This window comes from Pteropus alecto, unplaced genomic scaffold (assembly GCF_000325575.1).
Source record: "Pteropus alecto unplaced genomic scaffold, ASM32557v1 scaffold43, whole genome shotgun sequence".
NCBI lineage: Eukaryota > Metazoa > Chordata > Mammalia > Chiroptera > Pteropodidae > Pteropus > Pteropus alecto.
This window is the reverse complement of record NW_006435764.1, coordinates 7,664,894-7,682,075: the sequence shown is the minus strand read 5'-3', so window position 1 is coordinate 7,682,075 and position 17,182 is coordinate 7,664,894. Positions and strand designations below refer to the sequence as shown.

General features: G+C 60.0%; 2 protein-coding genes across 4 annotated transcripts in view; one reads left to right on the top strand and one right to left on the bottom strand.

Annotated features, from left to right (window-relative positions):
- FADS2 (fatty acid desaturase 2) overlaps positions 1–6,076 on the top strand; it is a 28,949-nt gene extending 22,873 nt beyond the window's left edge. The window contains exons 8-12 of one of the 2 annotated variants that reach the window (XR_001516799.2): positions 2,395–2,492; positions 2,784–2,873; positions 3,183–3,262; positions 3,947–4,072; positions 4,408–6,076. Coding sequence is in view for 1 of the 2 variants with exons in the window: in XM_006911218.3 (XP_006911280.1) it covers positions 2,395–2,492; positions 2,784–2,860; positions 3,136–3,262; positions 3,947–4,072; positions 4,408–4,459 (480 nt within the window). In the remaining variant the exon portion in view is untranslated. Of the gene's footprint in view, positions 1–2,394; positions 2,493–2,783; positions 2,874–3,135; positions 3,263–3,946; positions 4,073–4,407 lie in introns of both variants that reach the window. The other variant, XM_006911218.3, reaches the window with a different exon arrangement.
- Positions 6,077–10,874: 4,798 nt separating this feature from the next.
- The window catches only part of FADS3 (fatty acid desaturase 3), a 14,281-nt gene continuing 7,973 nt past the window's right edge, over positions 10,875–17,182 (bottom strand). The window contains exons 2-12 of one of the 2 annotated variants that reach the window (XM_006911217.2): positions 16,450–16,560; positions 15,768–15,965; positions 15,210–15,311; positions 14,988–15,110; positions 14,631–14,691; positions 14,018–14,094; positions 13,457–13,554; positions 12,972–13,068; positions 12,750–12,829; positions 12,443–12,568; positions 10,875–11,200 (exon numbers count right to left, since the gene is read on the bottom strand). In XM_006911217.2, coding sequence (XP_006911279.1) covers positions 11,149–11,200; positions 12,443–12,568; positions 12,750–12,829; positions 12,972–13,068; positions 13,457–13,554; positions 14,018–14,094; positions 14,631–14,691; positions 14,988–15,110; positions 15,210–15,311; positions 15,768–15,965; positions 16,450–16,560 — 1,125 coding nt within the window. In that variant the 3' untranslated portion in view covers positions 10,875–11,148. The other variant, XM_015588885.2, reaches the window with a different exon arrangement.

Here is a 17,182-nt window from a genome sequence, read left to right as displayed (position 1 = left end):
TCTCCCTACATCTCTGTCACCCCCCACCCAAACCAGCGGCCCCTGATCATGTATCACTCTGCACAGAAAAACATCAGTACGCATACACCCCCGTTAATAATGTATGTACTCGCTACTGCACCCCACACACACACACACGCACACACACACGTTAAAATGAACGTGATGAAAAATAGAAACAAAACTTGTACTATTTGCTCCCTCGCCCCTAAGATTCTGCCCTGAGCCCACTGCTGGCCTGTCAGACCCTCCCTTTCCCAGCTGCTCCCATCCCCCTTCTCTGTTCAGCTGATGGCATAGACGCTGGGGACCAGCCTAGATTCCTCATGACCAAGCAGTCCCCAAATGCAGCTGCCTCTGCCTCCCACATCGTTCTGGAATCCCAGCTCCGCAGCGGCGCTGGGGTCCTGGTTCGGGCCTCCATCGTTTCATGCCTGAGCTGCTGAGAATAACCTCATCTCTACATCTCCAGCTGGTAGAGATCTGTTTGAAGATCCAGATGTGACCCTGGTCTTCTGTCGTTTAAAGCTCTCAGTGGTTCTGCACTGCCCACGAGGCAGAGGTCAGTCTCCCCTGGCAGATGTGACTCGGTCACGGTCTCCCGCCCCCACTTCGAAGACTTGGGCTGGAGAATGTGGGACACATAATCTGTATGTAAACATCGCCTCCCTAACACACACACTATGCCTTTCTGCAAATGTCTTTCCTACTGTTCTTTGCTTGACTGACTTCTAGCGGCCTCCCCTAAAGCCCAGGGTCGATCGAGACCCCACGCTTTCATCGCCCGCATAACTACTTGTCCCGTTCCGTGTGCTAGTGAAGGAATCTTTTTATAAGCCTGTCCTTCCAGATATAGGGCTTCTGACTCTGTGCCTGACGCAGAGAAGGCATTCTTTGAATGTTTGTGGAGCTTAACAGAGCCGGGTCGAAGGATGAGTTTGCTGAGCAGATAAGGGGAGAAGGAGCCTCCAGGCAGATACAGCCTGGACGCAGACTCTGCAGTGAGTTAGAGCATGACCTGGCCGGGAGACTGGCTGCAGACAGGCCAGGTCGGTGGGCAGGCGTGCGAAGGGCCCATGCATCCTACCCAGAGGCTGGATTTTACCCTTTATCCTTCATTCCCCGGCAGGGAAGGAGGTCAGTGACGGCTTTGAGGATGGCGGTGGCATGATCTAGTTGGCACGTTAGGAAGATCTCTACAGTGGCAAAGTGGAGCTGGGGCGTGACTCGAGTTGTCCGAGCTCACGCTGTGAGTCTCTTATTGTTGCAACACACATTTGAGAGCACGTAGACCTTGGTGGGAGGTTCTCTTTCTCCGTCCTGCACATGGGGGAACTGAGGCACAGCTAAGTAAATAACCTACAGCTACCCAGAGCCAGTGGTGGCGTTGGAATTCATGCGGGCGACGTGACCCGGAGCTTGTGCTCTGGTCACTACCCTGCCTGGGCTCTGGGGAGAAGTAAGGCAGGTCTGGCTACTGCACGAGCATTCCTGGAGGAGGGAACAGTCAGTGCGAAGGCCCTGGGGTGGCTGAGAGAGGGGTCTCGATCCCTCAGAGCTCTGTGGGCTACTCGGAGTAGGTCGCTCTGGTTGCCATGGGTACCAAAGGGCGAGCAGGAAACCAATGGGAGGCTCCTGCTGTGGTCCAGCTGAGGCGCGGGGACCCGGGCGGCGGAGGAGACGGGGACTGTCTGCGGCCGAGGCTGCCATGGCGGATGGAGCAGCAGGGGCGGCCGCGGGAGGTGCCTACCAAAGAAGTGAGAGAAAACGCGCTAGCTCAGGACCCTGTTACCGCCCCAGCAAGGGGCGTGAGTGGAGTGGAGAGGGGACAGGAAGAGAACCGGGCATGGGGAGAGGTCCAGCAAGGTCAGAGGTCACTGGGGGGCCCTGAGGTAGGGGACAGACAGTGTCCCTAGCCTTGGCCACCGCCATCCCACACTGTCATGCTGGAGTGAGCATCAAGGAAGGAGCTCCCAGGTAATGCTGAGAGCAAACAGAGCCTCGGGTCAATCTGTGAGCCCACTGGAAGCCAGGCGGCGTGTGCACTGTCAGGATCCCCGAGACCAAGAAAGGCCGCTGACCTCTGGCCCCTGTGGCTACCTTTCAGCTGATACCCCCTGGTCCCTGTCCCCGTTTCTTTCCCTGAGAGCACAGCACACAGCTCCCTCCCTGCTGCCAAAAACATTCAGCATTTCCCTAGAAACAGACAGCCCTCTATGCAAGCAGGCATCTGCTCCTTAGTGATCCTGGTACTCAACTTCTGAAGGCCTTTAGTGGTTTCTTGGACATCTTTGCCTCGCGGGGCATGTGGGAGGCTGTGAACACACCTGTGGTCAGGACACGGTGTAAGAGAGGGCGGGGCCATCCCATGTCTAATTTTGTTTCTCTCTGCAGGATTTGGCCTGGTCCATAAGCTACTATGTCCGTTTCTTTATCAGCTACGTCCCTTTCTATGGCTTCCTGGGATCCATCCTATTCTTCAACTTTATCAGGTGCCTGAGGTTTACTGGTCAATCCCTGGGTCCCCAAGCACTGGTGTTGTTGGGGGCTTTGATCCAAGGGCCCCAGGAGGAAAGGCTCAGAGGTTCCCACTTGCTGCTCTGGGTGTCACGTCCCAGCACTGCAGCTTCACATACCCCGCCCCCCACCACCACCACACACACACACACACACACACCTGCCCTGGGGCACTTGGAGCTGGGAGGGAGGAACTGTTCCCACTGCGGCTGGTCCTGTGGACGGCAGGTTGACGGGCTCCAGCACTGAGCTGTGTCCTCTCCCAGGTTCCTGGAGAGCCACTGGTTTGTGTGGGTCACACAGATGAATCACATCGTCATGGAGATTAACGAAGAGCCCTACCGTTCAGCAGCCAGGTGAGGGCAGCCAGAGCTGGTCACCAGGGCCCTGTGTCCATGTCCTTGACTCCCAGAAATTGGGCTGCCCAGTGGACCCAGCACTGTGCTGGGCTTCCCTAGGGCTGCCTGTGTCCTTCCACTGATAGGTACAAAGCCAAGCAAGAAAGGGTGACGGGACCCACAGGGAATCCGAGTGGGCTGAGGACTCCGGGAAAAATAGTGTGACAGGGAGGGGAGGCCCTGAGGCCTCGGGTAAGGCTGGGCCTTCCGAGGAGACGAGGCCCTTTGTTCTTACTTCCGGGCCCTCATCCCCCTTCTCCTGAACAGCTGGCAGCCACGTGCAACGTGGAGCAGTCCCTGTTCAATGACTGGTTCAGCGGGCACCTCAACTTCCAGATCGAGCACCAGTGAGTGCGGGCATGGGCAGGGCCGGGGACAGGTGGGCCACCTGCGGTGGGAGGGGACTGGCCCCCACCTTGTCTGAGCAGAGGGCGGCATTTGGGGACTCCTTCCCGCTCCCTACTGTTGAGATCCCCCCACCAAGCCCTGGAGCAGCCTCCTGGAGCAGGCCGGGGAGGGGTCCCTATGCCCTGTGCCACACGGTCGCGGTGACAACCATGCCCCTCACACGTGGCCGAAGCTTTCTCGTTACAGAGAGCTCGTACCCGCATCTCCCTCGGTCCTGTGAGCCTGGCAGGGCGGGACGGTTGATTCCCCTTTATTGACAGGGAAACCGAGGCCCATCGAGGTTAGACGATTTGCCTGGGACTCAGGAAGCCGAGCGGCTGCTCCTCAGACCTGCCGCCCCTTGTCCTTGCCCCATCCCTGTTTCTTCTCCTCTCACCCCAACTGCCCCCCCCACCCCTTCTATAGCCATCATTTCCTTTTTAGAAAAACACAGCATTTCCTGTCCCCAGAGCACAAACACGTCTATCCACAAACAACCCCCCTCCCCAGAGTGCCCCCCGCCACGTGCCAGCTGCCCCAGTGGGCACACAGGGAGAGCTGTGGGCAGGGTCTGCCTGGGCCTCGGGCAGCCTCTGGGCTGAGAGAGGAGGCACCTCACACCGTGCCCCCCACGCTCTCCCCAGCCTCTTCCCCACCATGCCCCGGCACAACTTACACAAGATCGCCCCACTGGTGAAGTCCCTGTGTGCCAAGCATGGCATCCAGTACCAGGAGAAGCGTCTGCTGAGAGCCTTGCTGGACGTCATCAGGTAAGGGGGGGCCCACGACTGCTGGGGCCCCTCGAGGCCCCTGGGGCTCAGGGAGAGGTCGAGAGGTACATAGCCGGGACCACCCATGGTGGAGACGGTGGTAACAACAAGCTGGCCCAGCCCCGCTGACACCCAGCCCCGCTGTCACCCAGCAGGCCACCTCCCTTACTAGGGATCATTGGGCTTCCCTTTGCCCTTCCACAGGGGGTCTCCTGGGGGGCCCTGAGTGGGCAGCGCCCGGTGGAGGGCCGAGAGGAAGCACCTGTGCCCGCAGCGTGGCCTCCCTGGCCCCTCCTCTCCTGGTCCCTAACTGTCCCATCCCTCTTTCTTCCCAGATCCCTGAAGAAGTCTGGGGACCTGTGGCTGGACGCCTATCTCCACAAATGAAGCTGCAGCCCTTGGGTACCCACGGGGAAGGGGGAGCCAGTGGGGACGGTGGCCAGAGGGAAGAGTGGGTTTTGGTTCCGAGGGGTGTCCATGAAGCTGGAGTACATGTTGGCTCACAGACCTCATTTTTAGTCTTTCTCCTGTTTTCCTGTTTTCCCTTCGCTTTACCCTCCAACACCTTCCCCCGTGGGGCCTGCCCTCTGTCAGCCCCTTCCCCCGGGACCAGAGAGAGGGGTGGCTCCTACCTGCCTCTGTCCCTAAACACCTGTCGGACCAGAGGTCCACAGGTGCGCCTAGCCCCGCCTTGCCACCCGCCACTCTTCCCCCTTTCCCCGCTCAGATGCTGGGTCCTAGCCCTGGCCCCACAGGCCTGGCTCCGCCCTCTCTGATGGCGCCCACGGTCTGCCCTTCTGTAAGGAGTGTCTTCTGCTCTGGGTCCCCTCCTCACCCCTGGAATCAGTACTTGGGGCCTCCCCGCAGGTGCCACTTTTTCTAAAATTGTCCAGGCCCCAGCCCTGATTCCCAGGCTCCCTTTTCCCTGTCGTGCAGCTAGCTCAGACCTGGGGGCCCAGGGAAACGACCTCCTCGCCCCATTGGAGCCCTCTGACCCAGGGCTCATGCAGCTCCTTCCCGCCTCCTTCCACCCTGTCCCTGCCTCCAGGGCCTGTGACCTTCAGTCCCAGGGGGTAGTGCTGCCGGTGGGTGCCGCAGAAGCAATGGCCGGGTTGGGGGTCCAAAGCAATGGCCACCGGGTTGGGGGTCCAGCTGGCCTGTAGGTTCAGCCGTGCCCCCCACTTCCATTCAGATGTCTATCCTAGTCGGGAGGCCTAACATTCGAGAGCAATCAGACCCCTCTCCAAAGAGCTCTGTCACCCGCCGGGCAGCTATGTTGAGGCTGCCAGTGTGTGCAGGCTGGCTCACTTCTGTTCTCGTGTCTTTTACTGGTTTTTTTTTTTTTAATCTTTTGCTACAGGATACATTCTGGTGGGGTGGTAGCGAGGCTGGGCCTTGTGACAATCTGCCTTTGACCACCTGCCACTCATGGCCTTCCCCATGCCCCGCGGGGGGCTGAGCCAGGCTCACTCACTGAGGCCATGGTGGCCCCGGTCACTGTCGGTGGGGGCAGAGAGAGAGGGAGTCCCAAAGGAGATAACCCTGAATATCTGGGGGATTGTGGGGGACCTAACGAGGGCTGAGTGGGAAGTTTGGCTAGGAGTTTGGGGCTGGAGGCCAGCAGCTGAGGGGACAGAAAGGAGTGGGAGGGAGGGGAGCCCGCCGGCCAGGGAAGGATCCAGTGCTTACAGAATTTGGAGCCCTAACCCACTAATCAATATTTAGCTTCAAGGGAAGGTGGGGCAGGAATGAGCTCAGAGTGGGGACCTTCGGGTGAAGGCTTCTCGTCCCCCAGCTCTGGCCAGCCTGGAGGGATCAGCATCAACTATGAACAGACCTTTGTGTTGCCATGTCAATGTGGGCCTCCCTGAGGCCCTGCTGCTGAGAACACACAGGCCCAAGGAGATGTTGCTGTCCCTCCCGATCCATAGGGAACTGATCTTAATTTTTATTGTGTTGCTTCCCCAGCCCTACATTTTTTGGGGAATAAAAGAAGTAATTTTATTCTCGTGTCCTTGATCAGCGACCGCCTTGGGCTCCTGCATGCTAATACTAGGGAATGCAGGGTGGACGAAGGGCCTGGGCACAGGGCGGAGGCTCGCTGGCACAGGCAGCCCTTCTCTGTCCCCCACCCCCCTCCCCATCCCCCTGCTGCCTCTGCTCATGAACTTCGTCTTCCTGTCTTTGAAGTGCACTCCAGACCAGGAACTTTGGGCAAATGACACTAATAAATTGTCCTGCCTTCCTCCTGAGAACTTTTAGCAGCTCACACAAACCCAACTCTAAATAGCCACTGGAGTCACCTGAGGCCTCCTTGACGGAGGCGCTTGCACAGGCCCTGACATCTTCATCTGGGACCAGCTGTGTGCCCACAGCCTCAGGTCAACTGCCTTCTGCCAGCCTCTGCTCTGCTAGCTTCCTGGTCATGTGTACAATGCTGTGGGAACAAAGAATCTTAGAAGCTCTGAAGAAAGGCCTGGAGGCTGAGGCTTCCATCTGTGGCCCCTGTGCTGGTGTGGTGGTTCATTTGGTCTCCGCACCCTGGGAGGAAGCCTGTGCCATATTCCAGCCCAGCATCACAAGTTCATAGGCAATGTCGCAGAGACTGGATCCTAGGTCTGTCCAACCCCTGACCTAGGAATAGTACAGGGGCACTCGTACGGTTTGCCCTGCCCCAGCCTGCACGCTGCTCCCCGATACCCCGCGTCTGGGCTGGCTTGGCGGGCAGGTCAAGCTGGTGTGCCAGGGAAGGGCCAGGAGGGTCACGGTAGCCTGCACTTCAGGGGCTTCCGACTGGCTTTGCATCTCCCCCCAGTCCCAGAGTAGATCCTCATCCCCCTCTTGCTTGGACAGTGAGCTCAGTGTAGTTGGCAGGGACGGCCAGCTGACCCCGGTAGGGTGTACGTGATTCCCCTGGTAGGGGCACTCAGTAGCACCAAGGAGCAGAAGCAGCCGTGAGACAGGAAGCAGAGACCCAGCCTGGCTCACTGGGTGGCCTTGGGCAAGTCCTTAGCTCTTCAGCCCACCAGTTTCCCCATTTGTACAGTGAAGGACTGGGCTAAGGCCTCCAAGGGTGATGTGATCTCGACACGTGTGAGCACTTAGCTTTGCCCTCTGGTAGACCCACTGGAGGGCTTTGAGGCTGGAAGAGCTTGGGGAACATCCCTTTCACCTGTGTGTGTGTTCTGCCTCCTACCTGGACTGGGCCTGGCACCCCCACTCACAGGATGGTACAGTTCAGGCTTCCTATTCCTGCCAGCTGTAGGTCCAGGGTCCATCACCAGTGACACCCAGGATCCCAGAGAGAGGGAGAGTGGCTGGGTGGGTACTGGGCTATGAGGGTACCATGGAAATCTTGGCTTAAGTCGATGGGCACTTGGATCTTCTCTGTGACTTCCTCCCCACCCCCGGCCCCACCTCGTCTTGAAGTATTAGGCTTGGGACAAGAGGCTGGGGATGCCCATACCTGCTCTCTGCCTAACTGCTCCTCCACAGAAGGGTGGGTTTCTGATCCCCACCCCCTGCCAAAGTCGTGACACTAACAAGCAAGGCCCTGAGTGATCACAAGACCTGAAGCTTCCATTCACAGGTAAGGAGGCTGAGTCCGGAGGGGTCAGGACTGGGCAGAGTCCACGCCGACAGCAGCCGAATCGGGGCAAGCGTGGTGGATCCTGGCTCCTCACCCAGCACCTGGCCATCTCCTTCACTCCCTGCAAGGAAGGACTATTTCCCAGACCAAGACTCACCCCCGCCCCATCCCATCAGGTGTCACACTGCTCCACAGAGGCCCAGGGGATAGCGGGAGGGGTGGAGTCGGTGGAGGAGATGAGCTCGCTCACGGCGAGGTGACTGAGGTGACTGCCCTGATAAAAGCATGTCAGCGTTGTGGGGAGTCTGTCACATGCAGGGTGCCAGAGGAGAGGCTGGCAGAGCAGCCTGGGCTGGTGTGGACTTGGAGCCCCAGAGGCGACCAGTGGCCTGGCAAGTTCCTCAGGGGTCAGCGGGACCTTCAAAAACCTTGACCTATTGAGAGGACAGAGGAGGCTTTTGGTGAGAAGGGGCAGGGTGGAGGTGGCAGCCACCCCGGCTGGGCTCCAAATGCCCTCAGGAGTGACCGGCCGCTGCTCACATGACACAGCGCCTTGGGCCAATCAGGACTTCTCAACTGTCCCAGCTGTACCTTCTCCAGGAGGGATGCAGCTTCTCAGAGAGCCCCTGCTCTGACATCTGAGACGGAAATAAGCTGTGGATCCCAGCGGGGCGCCTACGACCACCTATGAAGAAACTGGGGCCAGGAGGGAGAAGGCGGGCCCCGGGCCCCAAACTCTAGTGCTCTTCCGGCTGGAGTTCGTGTTTCTAACCAGACAGCCCCCGCCGAAGTAGAACAAGCGGCTGCCAAGCATGCGACGATGTAAACATCACGGGTCTACCGTCCCCACCATTATGAATATATGTATCTTTGAATTTAGAAGGCACTTAGGTCTTTCTTCCAAATCATTTGGTTCAGGGGCAAGTGTCTGGAGAATCAGCGAAAGGTACTGGAAGCTTCGGAAGGGACGAGAAGGAGACCTAGGCGGCCAGGTGCTCCAGGGCCTGTGGGGGAAGGACGGACACGTGGGAAGAGCCAGATCTAGCCCGTCACAAAGGAGTTGGTTCGTCTCCCCTCCAGCCTGGTTCTCTTTCCCCACACGCTAACCTGGGCCAGCCCATGTAAATAAACGCCGGTCGCCCTTTAAAAGAGCAAGTGAGCAAATCGTGGCTTTCCTCGGTCGTTTTGTGTTTCCTCGGGGCCCAAGACTGTGCAGACCATAAAGCAGGGGTGGAGTTTCTTACACACTCCACCTAGGCCCTTCCTGCCTTCCTTCTACGCACCTGGCCCGTACTCCCTAAGTTCTTGCTTGGTGACCGCCTGAGAGAAGGGAGAGCTCAGTTCGGGAGAAGGGTGATGACTCCAGGGGCTCTAGCATGGGGGACAGCGAGACAAGGGTTAAGATGACCCGCCAGTGTAGGATTCCAGGCCAGAAGGAGAGATCTGGGGGTGGCTACTTGAGGCGAGGGGGCCTCCCCAAGGGTCCTTTCTGCAAGTTACCCATTTGCAGACAGGAGGGGACCCTCCCCACGGCCACCGCCAGGGGCAGCATGGAGCATGGCCCCACAATGGTGCAGATACTCAGGGTGCCCCTACGTGGTGCTGCTAGCTCAGCGGTCGTGCTGGGCGGGGACCTGCTGTTCTAGGGTCCAGGATGTTAATATCTCCCTGATAAATGCGTAAGAGCCACTGCAGACAATGCACTGACCATCTGCCCAGGCAGTGGATAGAGGAAATGTCACCCCAGGGTCCACATGGCACCAGGAGTCTTCAGGGGCTTCCACAGATGGCCGGCCATGGCTAGGGAGACTCCCAGTAGTGGTAACAGTCTGTCAAGGACCCTGAATGTGGGACCAGCTCTGGACATAATGAGTTTGCTTTCAAGGCAAGAAGTACCTTTCAAGGAGGAAACAGGCTCAGGCACAGCCAAGGTCAGAGCAGGCCCCAGGACATTGGACTGTGCGCATAAAATTTCTCAATAAATTCATGAGCTCTGTTCCTGTGGCCGATGCAAGGAACATCCCTTTCATCTTCCATCAGCCCAGGAGGTCATACCACCATTCAGAGCGGTTGAGTAACATCCCAAAGGTCATACAGCCTTGAGTCCCGGCAGAGACAGGACGTGCCTCCCGTCTGCCCGACTCTGGAGAAGGGAGACCACGTGGAGTGGAGCAGGGTGGGGCCGGGTGCTCCAGGGAGGGACTGAAAAGGAATTGCAGTATTCGTGCTCCTTCTGCTTCCTGAAGGGAAGCCAGTTCACCGCAGTGGGGGCCCTGACGAAGGGCGGGGGGCAATCCTGCAGCTGTTGGGGAGACCCCGGCTCCCACCCCAGAAAAGCTCTCACAGAAACCCTAGCTCGGCATTTCAGTATTTTCTTTAAGCTGCTGACACTTCTTCAGAGGAAACCTGCAGCTCAGCCTGGGGCTACGGGGATTGGAGGGGTCCAGCAGCTCAGCTCTCCCTTCTTCCCACCTCCAGGAAGGGGCAATTCAAAGTCCTCCCAGAACTGTCGAAAACCACGGGCCCACGCCCACCACACCCATTTTTCAGATAAGGAGCCTGAGGCTTGGAAAAGGACAGCGCCCGCCCAAAGATACCAGCCAAGCCCGGGCAAGCCCCTGGACACTACCCTCAGAATGCAGGGACAGAAACGGCCACTTCTCAGGGGTCCGGCTCAGTCATTGCGAACACTGCAGGCAAGCGCCTGGCCCCAGGCAGGCATGGGGGAAAGTGTCACCTCCTGTGGGCCACTGAGCAGGTATGCTGTACCCCTACTGCGGTGATGCCAAGTACGGCCCAAGGCTGGCAGCTTGCCTGTGACAGCCCTCTGAGGCCCCTCATCCCAAGGACTGCGGGAGGAGGCCAGCGCAGGTCCGGGACATGCTGGCTTCCCCGTCCTTTGCTCTAGGGGTGCCTGCAGACGTGGCCCTCAGCCCCAGGTCCTCATTCGCTGGACTGGCCTGTCCTGCTGTGCGCAGGTGTAAAGTGAGGTGAGTCCAGGGGATCTGCCCAAAGTTGCCGGTGAGCGGGTGAAGAAGAGGCAGGGACTAGGCAGACCTGAGCCTGAGGCAGCTGCCGCTCAGCGTGGCAAGGAGTCCCAACAGCCACCATCCAAGCCCCGTCCCCAACACCCTGATGGCCTAAAGGCCTGAACTCCTCTTGGGGATCCTGGCAGCCTCCGGCTCCAAAATGCATGAAAATTCAACACTCAACTCCATAATATATCTAGGTTTATTTTTATATAAAAATAACAGTTTTCCCTAAATTTTTGGTCCAGGGAAACATGCCATGCTCAGTGTGTGGCTTTACGTACCTCTCCCCCCAGCCCCACATCCTCCAGGGCAGAGAGCTGCAGCCTTAGCTCTGCTGGGTAGACAGGCAAGGGGGCCACGGGGAAGGCGGCAAAACCAGGAGACCAGGCAGGGCGCCCCAGGCCCGGGCGGGGGGCGAGCCCGCGCGGTAGGTGCTGGGGCCCTGGGGGCTGCCTTCACTGGTGGAGGTAGGCTTCCAGCCAGACGTTGCCAGACTTCTTCAGGGACCTGGGAGGTACAAGTGGGTGTTGGGGACCCAACTGCAAGATACCAACCCCCTCACCACAAGACGATGAGTGTGAGTGGAGGTACCCCCATTCCCGTGCGTCCCCTTCCCCTGGGGCAGGCGGCTGGGTAGGGCTGGAGGGATGGATGGGGAGATGAGGCTACCCTCTCATGAACTGGAGTGGACTCTAGACCGGGGGTAGGGGGAAGGGGAGGGGCATAGCCAAGTCCAGGCAGGGGCCAGGGTAGGCCTGACCCTCCTTCCTCCAGCTCTGTCTGTTGCCTCCTTCTGCTGGACCCTGCGACTCACCAGGAGCCTGCGGTCAGGCAGAGGAGCCAGAAACATCAACAACTCGCTAGGAAACCCTGTGACAGGCGTTCTAAGGGGGCTGGGCCGAGCGGCAGGGGCTCAGAGGATCAGGCTGGGAAGGGTCGTGAAGGAGAAGCAGGAACGTCAACGCCCGTCCAGGAGGAAGGGCATCTGAGCAACGGGAGCAGCGTGTGCCAAGGCACAGAGGCGGAAGAGCTCTGGCCGGGGAATCTGACCTCCGGTCCCCAGGACGAGGGCGCGGACCTCGACTCCGCTCTTTCTGCTTTGGCCTCTGCCCTGTCAGCGCATTCTCGAAGTCAGGGCACCTTTCAGAACCTAAGTCCTGCGTGTCCCTCCTCTGCTCAGCAGCTCTCCCACACACCAGCACCTGCCTCAGGGCCTTTGCACTGCTGTTCCCTGGCCCGGAATATTCCCTCAGATGTCTCCATGGCCAGACCTCTCCCCTCCTCCCTGTCTCTGCCCACTCGTCACCTTCTCAATACCACCCACCCTGCCGCCCTATAAAAACTGCCACCCCAGCCCCTCTCCCGCCCCGCCCCTTAGTTTGGTGGTTTTGTCTTGTCTCTGTCGAAGTGCTTCCCCCCGTCTCACATTTCCTGCGATTTACTTGTGAGTCTAATGGCTTATTTTCTGTTTCCTCTGCTCAGGCGCCAGTGCCAGGAAGGCAGGGATCGCAAGCCTGTTTCCTCACTCTGTATTCGCAGCACCTCGGACAGGGCCTGGGCCCCGGGCTGGGGGTGTGTGGGCGAATACCGGAAAGGGCGGAGGGCTGAGGCTGATGACGGCGAGGCTGATGGGAAAGGCCGTGAATGCCACGTCTTAGGGAGGGACCCGTGTGGGCTCAGAGAGGGGACCAGCGGGGACAGGGGTGGACAGGGATCCTGGGGGAGCCGCCACGAGCAGAGGGCCCTCACCCAACTATGTCCGCCAGGGCGGTGAGGAAAGGCTTCACGTCGTAGCTGAGGCCGTGCTTGGCGCATAGCGCCTTGACGAGTGGTGCCACCCTGTGGTAGTTGTGCCTGGGCATCGTGGGGAAGAGGCTAGAGCGGGGAGAGCTTGGGCTGGCACCTGAGGTGGTGGGGGTGCCAGAGGGAGCACCCCATCACCACCCGGGCCCTGCTCGCCTCCCCTCTCAGGCCCCCAAGGAGTCCAGGGCTCATGTCTTGACCTCCCCAGGGAGAATCACTGCCACCCCTGTTGCACCCCAGGGCCCACACTCACTGGTGCTCGATCTGGAAGTTGAGGTGCCCGCTGAACCAGTCGATAAAGAGCGAGGGCTCCACGTTGCAGGTGGCTGCCAGCTGCCAGGAGGAAGTGGGGCACAGGCGAGGGAGGCTGGCACCCCCTGAACCTGGCAGCCCCATCGATGCCCCCTTTCCTCCCAGCTGGGACCCCACCCCCACTCCCAGGAGGTTCCGCACTTGGCCCGCCCCTGCTGTCCACCTGTGAGCTGGCCCAGTCCCGGTGCTTCTCGTGGCCGATCTCCTTGGGGATGTGGTTCATCTGCGTGATCCACACGAACCAGTGGCTCTCTAGGACCCTGCGGGGGGAGGCTCAGGCACTGCCCCACGTCCAGCTCACCCCTCAGAGTGGACTGGGCCTCTGCTTCCTCATCTGTACAGTGGGACGCAGTGCCCCCTCCCCCACAGGTGTTTACAGCAGCCGAGCCGGGCAGGCTCCATGCCAGCCTGAGCCCAGAGCAGCCCTGCTTGTGAGGGTGAACGTCCACAGGGCCACTTCCCCAGCCCTGCCGCCCCTGGGAGCCCGCCACCCTGGCGTTGATTCTCCCACGACCCGGAGAGGCAGTCCTGCTGTTCCCATTCTGCAGACGGGGAAATGGAGGCTCCGAGGGTGAAGGACTGCAGCCAGCGTCCCCCGCTGCCTGTGGGTGACCTCCCTGGTCCCTGCCATTCTGAACCTGGCCATACCTGACAGCCACAAAAAGGAGCAGTGCCCCAGGAACGCCATAAAAAGGGATGTAGGACAAGAAGAAGCGGGAGTAGAAGCTGGCGGCCCAGAGCAGGTCCTGCGGAGGGGCGGGGAGAACAGTGGTCTCAGAGCAGCCGGGAGGAGCCCAGATGACCCCAGATGACCCATCCCTTCTGCCTGAGGCGCCTCGGAGCCCTGGACAGGTCATGGCCCCTCTCTGGGCCGCGGTTTTCTCAGCCAGGTAAAGGGACAGGGTCCTTGCCTTGCCAGGTGAACGTGGAGGTGAAGGTGCCATGACGGGGCTGAGAACGGGGAGCCCCTGCCTGAGAGGCAAAGGCCTGGCAGAGTCGGCCCAGCAGGTCCCCACCCCAAGGGAGGACGTCCCCACCCTGAGAGACCCATGCCATGCCCCGAGGACACTCACTCTCCCCTCGCACACGTGTACCACACTATTGCACACATACATGCACACCTGTTTGCATTTGTGGGCAGGGGCTGCCCCCTAAGTCCCCCTCCTGCCACAACGGTGTTCCTGGGGGCCCTGAGTGGGGCCCACTCACCGTCCACTGCATGCACACCAGCATGTACGCCAGATTTTCCACCTCGAAGTTCACCAGGGTGAGCAGCGGGGGCCCGACTGAAAGGCAGGCGTGAGGGGCTCAGGGCAGGGGAGGGGCGCCGAGCAGGCTGCGCAGACGTGGGGGGGCCGCTGCTCCAGGAACACCTGAGCCCTCCCAGGCCGGCTCTGGCCTCACCCCCTTCCACATCCGTCTGCAGGTTGGGGCCAGCTTTCTATGTCCCCACCCTTGAATCCTCACCCTGTCCACCCTGGCAATTGCCCAAATGCTCTAGGGCACTGGACCGCCCTGCCGTGAGAACAGGGAGGATTTCTGAAGGCTCCAGGCAGGGCTGTGACTACCTCCGGCTGGAAGGCACCGCAAGCAGAGGGATCAGCCTGGGCAAAGGCCTGGCGAGGGGACGGTCAGAATAGGCTGCAGGCTGGGGTGGCAGAGCAGAGGCTGGGAGAGGCTTGAAGGTTAGTAAGTGCCCCTACCCTGGGAGGTGGCCAGAAGCCACCCGGTGTTGGCAGACATGGGAGCAGATAGTGCAGGCTCAGGTGTGGTCCCCACTCCAGCCATGCACCCACCCCTGGGGGGACAAAGGGATACTCACTCAGGAAGAAGTACAGGTGCTGGTGATTGTAGGGCAGGTATCTGCGTTTCTTCCTGCCGTACTGTGGAGACAGGCGGCGGCTGAGGGGGCAGCTCTCTGGGCCCCCGTCCTCCCGGGCAAGGGGCTGGCTAGGGCCAAGGGGCCAAAGCCACTCTAGATTCTAGCAACTGGGACCACGGTCACCAGCAGGCTGAGCCGTGGGGAGGGGGCACCTCTGGGGCAGGGGCCCGGCCTGGAACTGGAGTGGAGGGCTAGCTTGAGGGCTGGGACTGGGCCACAGCTGGGGGGCTGCGGTCGCTACCAGTCCCCCCTCAGCTGCAAGCCCAGCCCGAGTGTGCCCACGTCCTCCCCATGCACCTCAATGGACGACTCCCCCAGGAGGAAGATGGGCGCCACGGTCACATCGGGGTCCTTGTGGAAGACGTTGGGCTTGGCATGGTGCTGGAAGTGGCGGAAGTTCCACCAGTGGGCGGAGAAGCCCTGCGGGGGGAGGGGGCGCTCAGCGTGGGGCTGGGCCGTGTGTACCCCACGGGCGCCCCACCTCAGCCTCTGGCCGCGCACCACCCACCCCACCCTCACCTTCAACTGTCCCATCACGAACTGCTGGGCCACATGGTTCCACCGGGACTTCCTGAAGACGGAGGTGTGGCCCAGGTCATGCTGCAGACACCAGCTCTGAGACTGGGGACAGAGGCAGGCTCAGGAGCCCTGGCACCTTGGCTCCAGCCACGGGGGGCGGGGGGGCTGGCTGCCTGGGGGCCCAGCCCCAGGGCCCCAGTGAGCCCTCCCAACCCACCAGGCACCCCCACAGCTGATGCTCCATTTTAAGACTCTGGGCACCAGCTTCCTCATTTTACAGAGCACTGGGTTTCGGGGGCCTAGGGGGCCTGCGTGTCTGTCATGGAGCGTGGGGCAACAGCCCTCTGGCTCCCCGCTCACGGCTCACCCGGGGTTAAGTAAAGACATTTAAAACACAGTGTGACCCTCAGGTACATGTACGGGGCCGCTAGCTTGTCGCCCATTTTTTCATTTGTTCATTCATTCATTCATTCAGCAAGCATGTCCAGACTGTCTTCATGTGCCAGGCCCCGCGTCCGTTGGCCAGTTTAGGGGGCCGCAAGACAGTGCTAGAGTCACCTGGGAGATGGCCAGGACGAGGGCAGTGAGGGTGCTGGGCACCCAGCCAGGGCCGAGGAGGTAGATGATGAGCCAGGCGAGCACCTCCATGGCCAGGATGTGGCCCAGCAGGAAAGCGAAGAAGGTGGGACTGGCCTCGAACAGCTTCATGTCCTCGGCAGCCTGGCGCAGGGCTCGGAAGTCCTGGACCAGCTGGGCCTGGCACGGTGAGTGGCCAGTCAGACGAGGAAGCAAGGCCCCAGTTGTCCACAGAAGCCCCCCGCCCCACAGCCACTCCTCCCATGACAGGCCCAAGGGGTGTGGCCAAAGGAGACACAGGGCAAGATCACCCGGCTTGGGGTGTGAGCTGGGCTGCTGCCTGGTGGCGAAGGCTCTCCTGCCAAAGGTGGCGGGTACGTGAGAAGCAGAGAAAGCTGGAGTGGGCAAAACCCCGAGAGCTCAACTCATCAAAATCCTCATTATAGATAGGGATGCTGGGCCCAGAGCAGGGAAGGGCTCACCTGGGGCCAAGTGCTGGCCCAGCCAGAACTAGGGCCATGGGCTCCTGGCAGGTATCCCTACAGCTCTGCCTACAACTGTCTACCAAGGAAGGGATGGTAAACTAGCCTTGGCCCCAGGTCCCCTGGGGGTAATGCAGACGGAGCTGCTAATGGCAATGTCCCCCTCCAGGGGCCCTGCTCACATTCTGGGGTCCATCCTGGCTGGGCTCCTCCGGGGCCAGCTCTCCAATCAGCAGGGGCTGCAGGAACTTGCGGACAAAATTGAGGTCCTGGTGGAAGGCGTGGAAGGCATCCTGAGGGAGAGCAGACAGTCAGGTGGGCAGACAGACAGACAGCTGGAGCAGCACCCAGAGGCAGCGGGCAGAGACAAGGTGGAAGGGCTGTCGATGGAAGGGCAGAGCAGACACAGACAGATGGACGGACAGTCAGTTGGTTACTCAGCGGACATATTACTAGAAGCTCAAGGGCCAGCCTTGCCCACGAGCCTGCACCGGTCCTCCCCAGGCCCCGGGTGCCCTGCCAGACACCCCTCACCAGCTAGGCTACAGCCACTTCACCCAGCACAGGGGGCTCGTCTTCAAACCTGCCTGGGTGAATAAAAGTCTTGATTTGCATTAAGTCCTCCCTGGAAGACTGATTTCCACCATGACAGCATTCAACTTTTCAAAAAAAAAAAAAAAATCTATATATCTATATATATAGCTTTCTTGAAATCATATGCTTTTCTACTACATATAAAATGAGGTTTGGGTCACAAACATCCCATTTACCCAGCTTTCACAAACACAAGCAGTGGGTACAGTGTGGGTGGGGAAACTTGTAATTAAGGACCAGTGGGCCAATGGGAGCAAAAAAAAAAATCAGTTAAGGGCCACACAGACTGAGTTCTTAGCGGGTTGCCAGGAAGATCTTCAA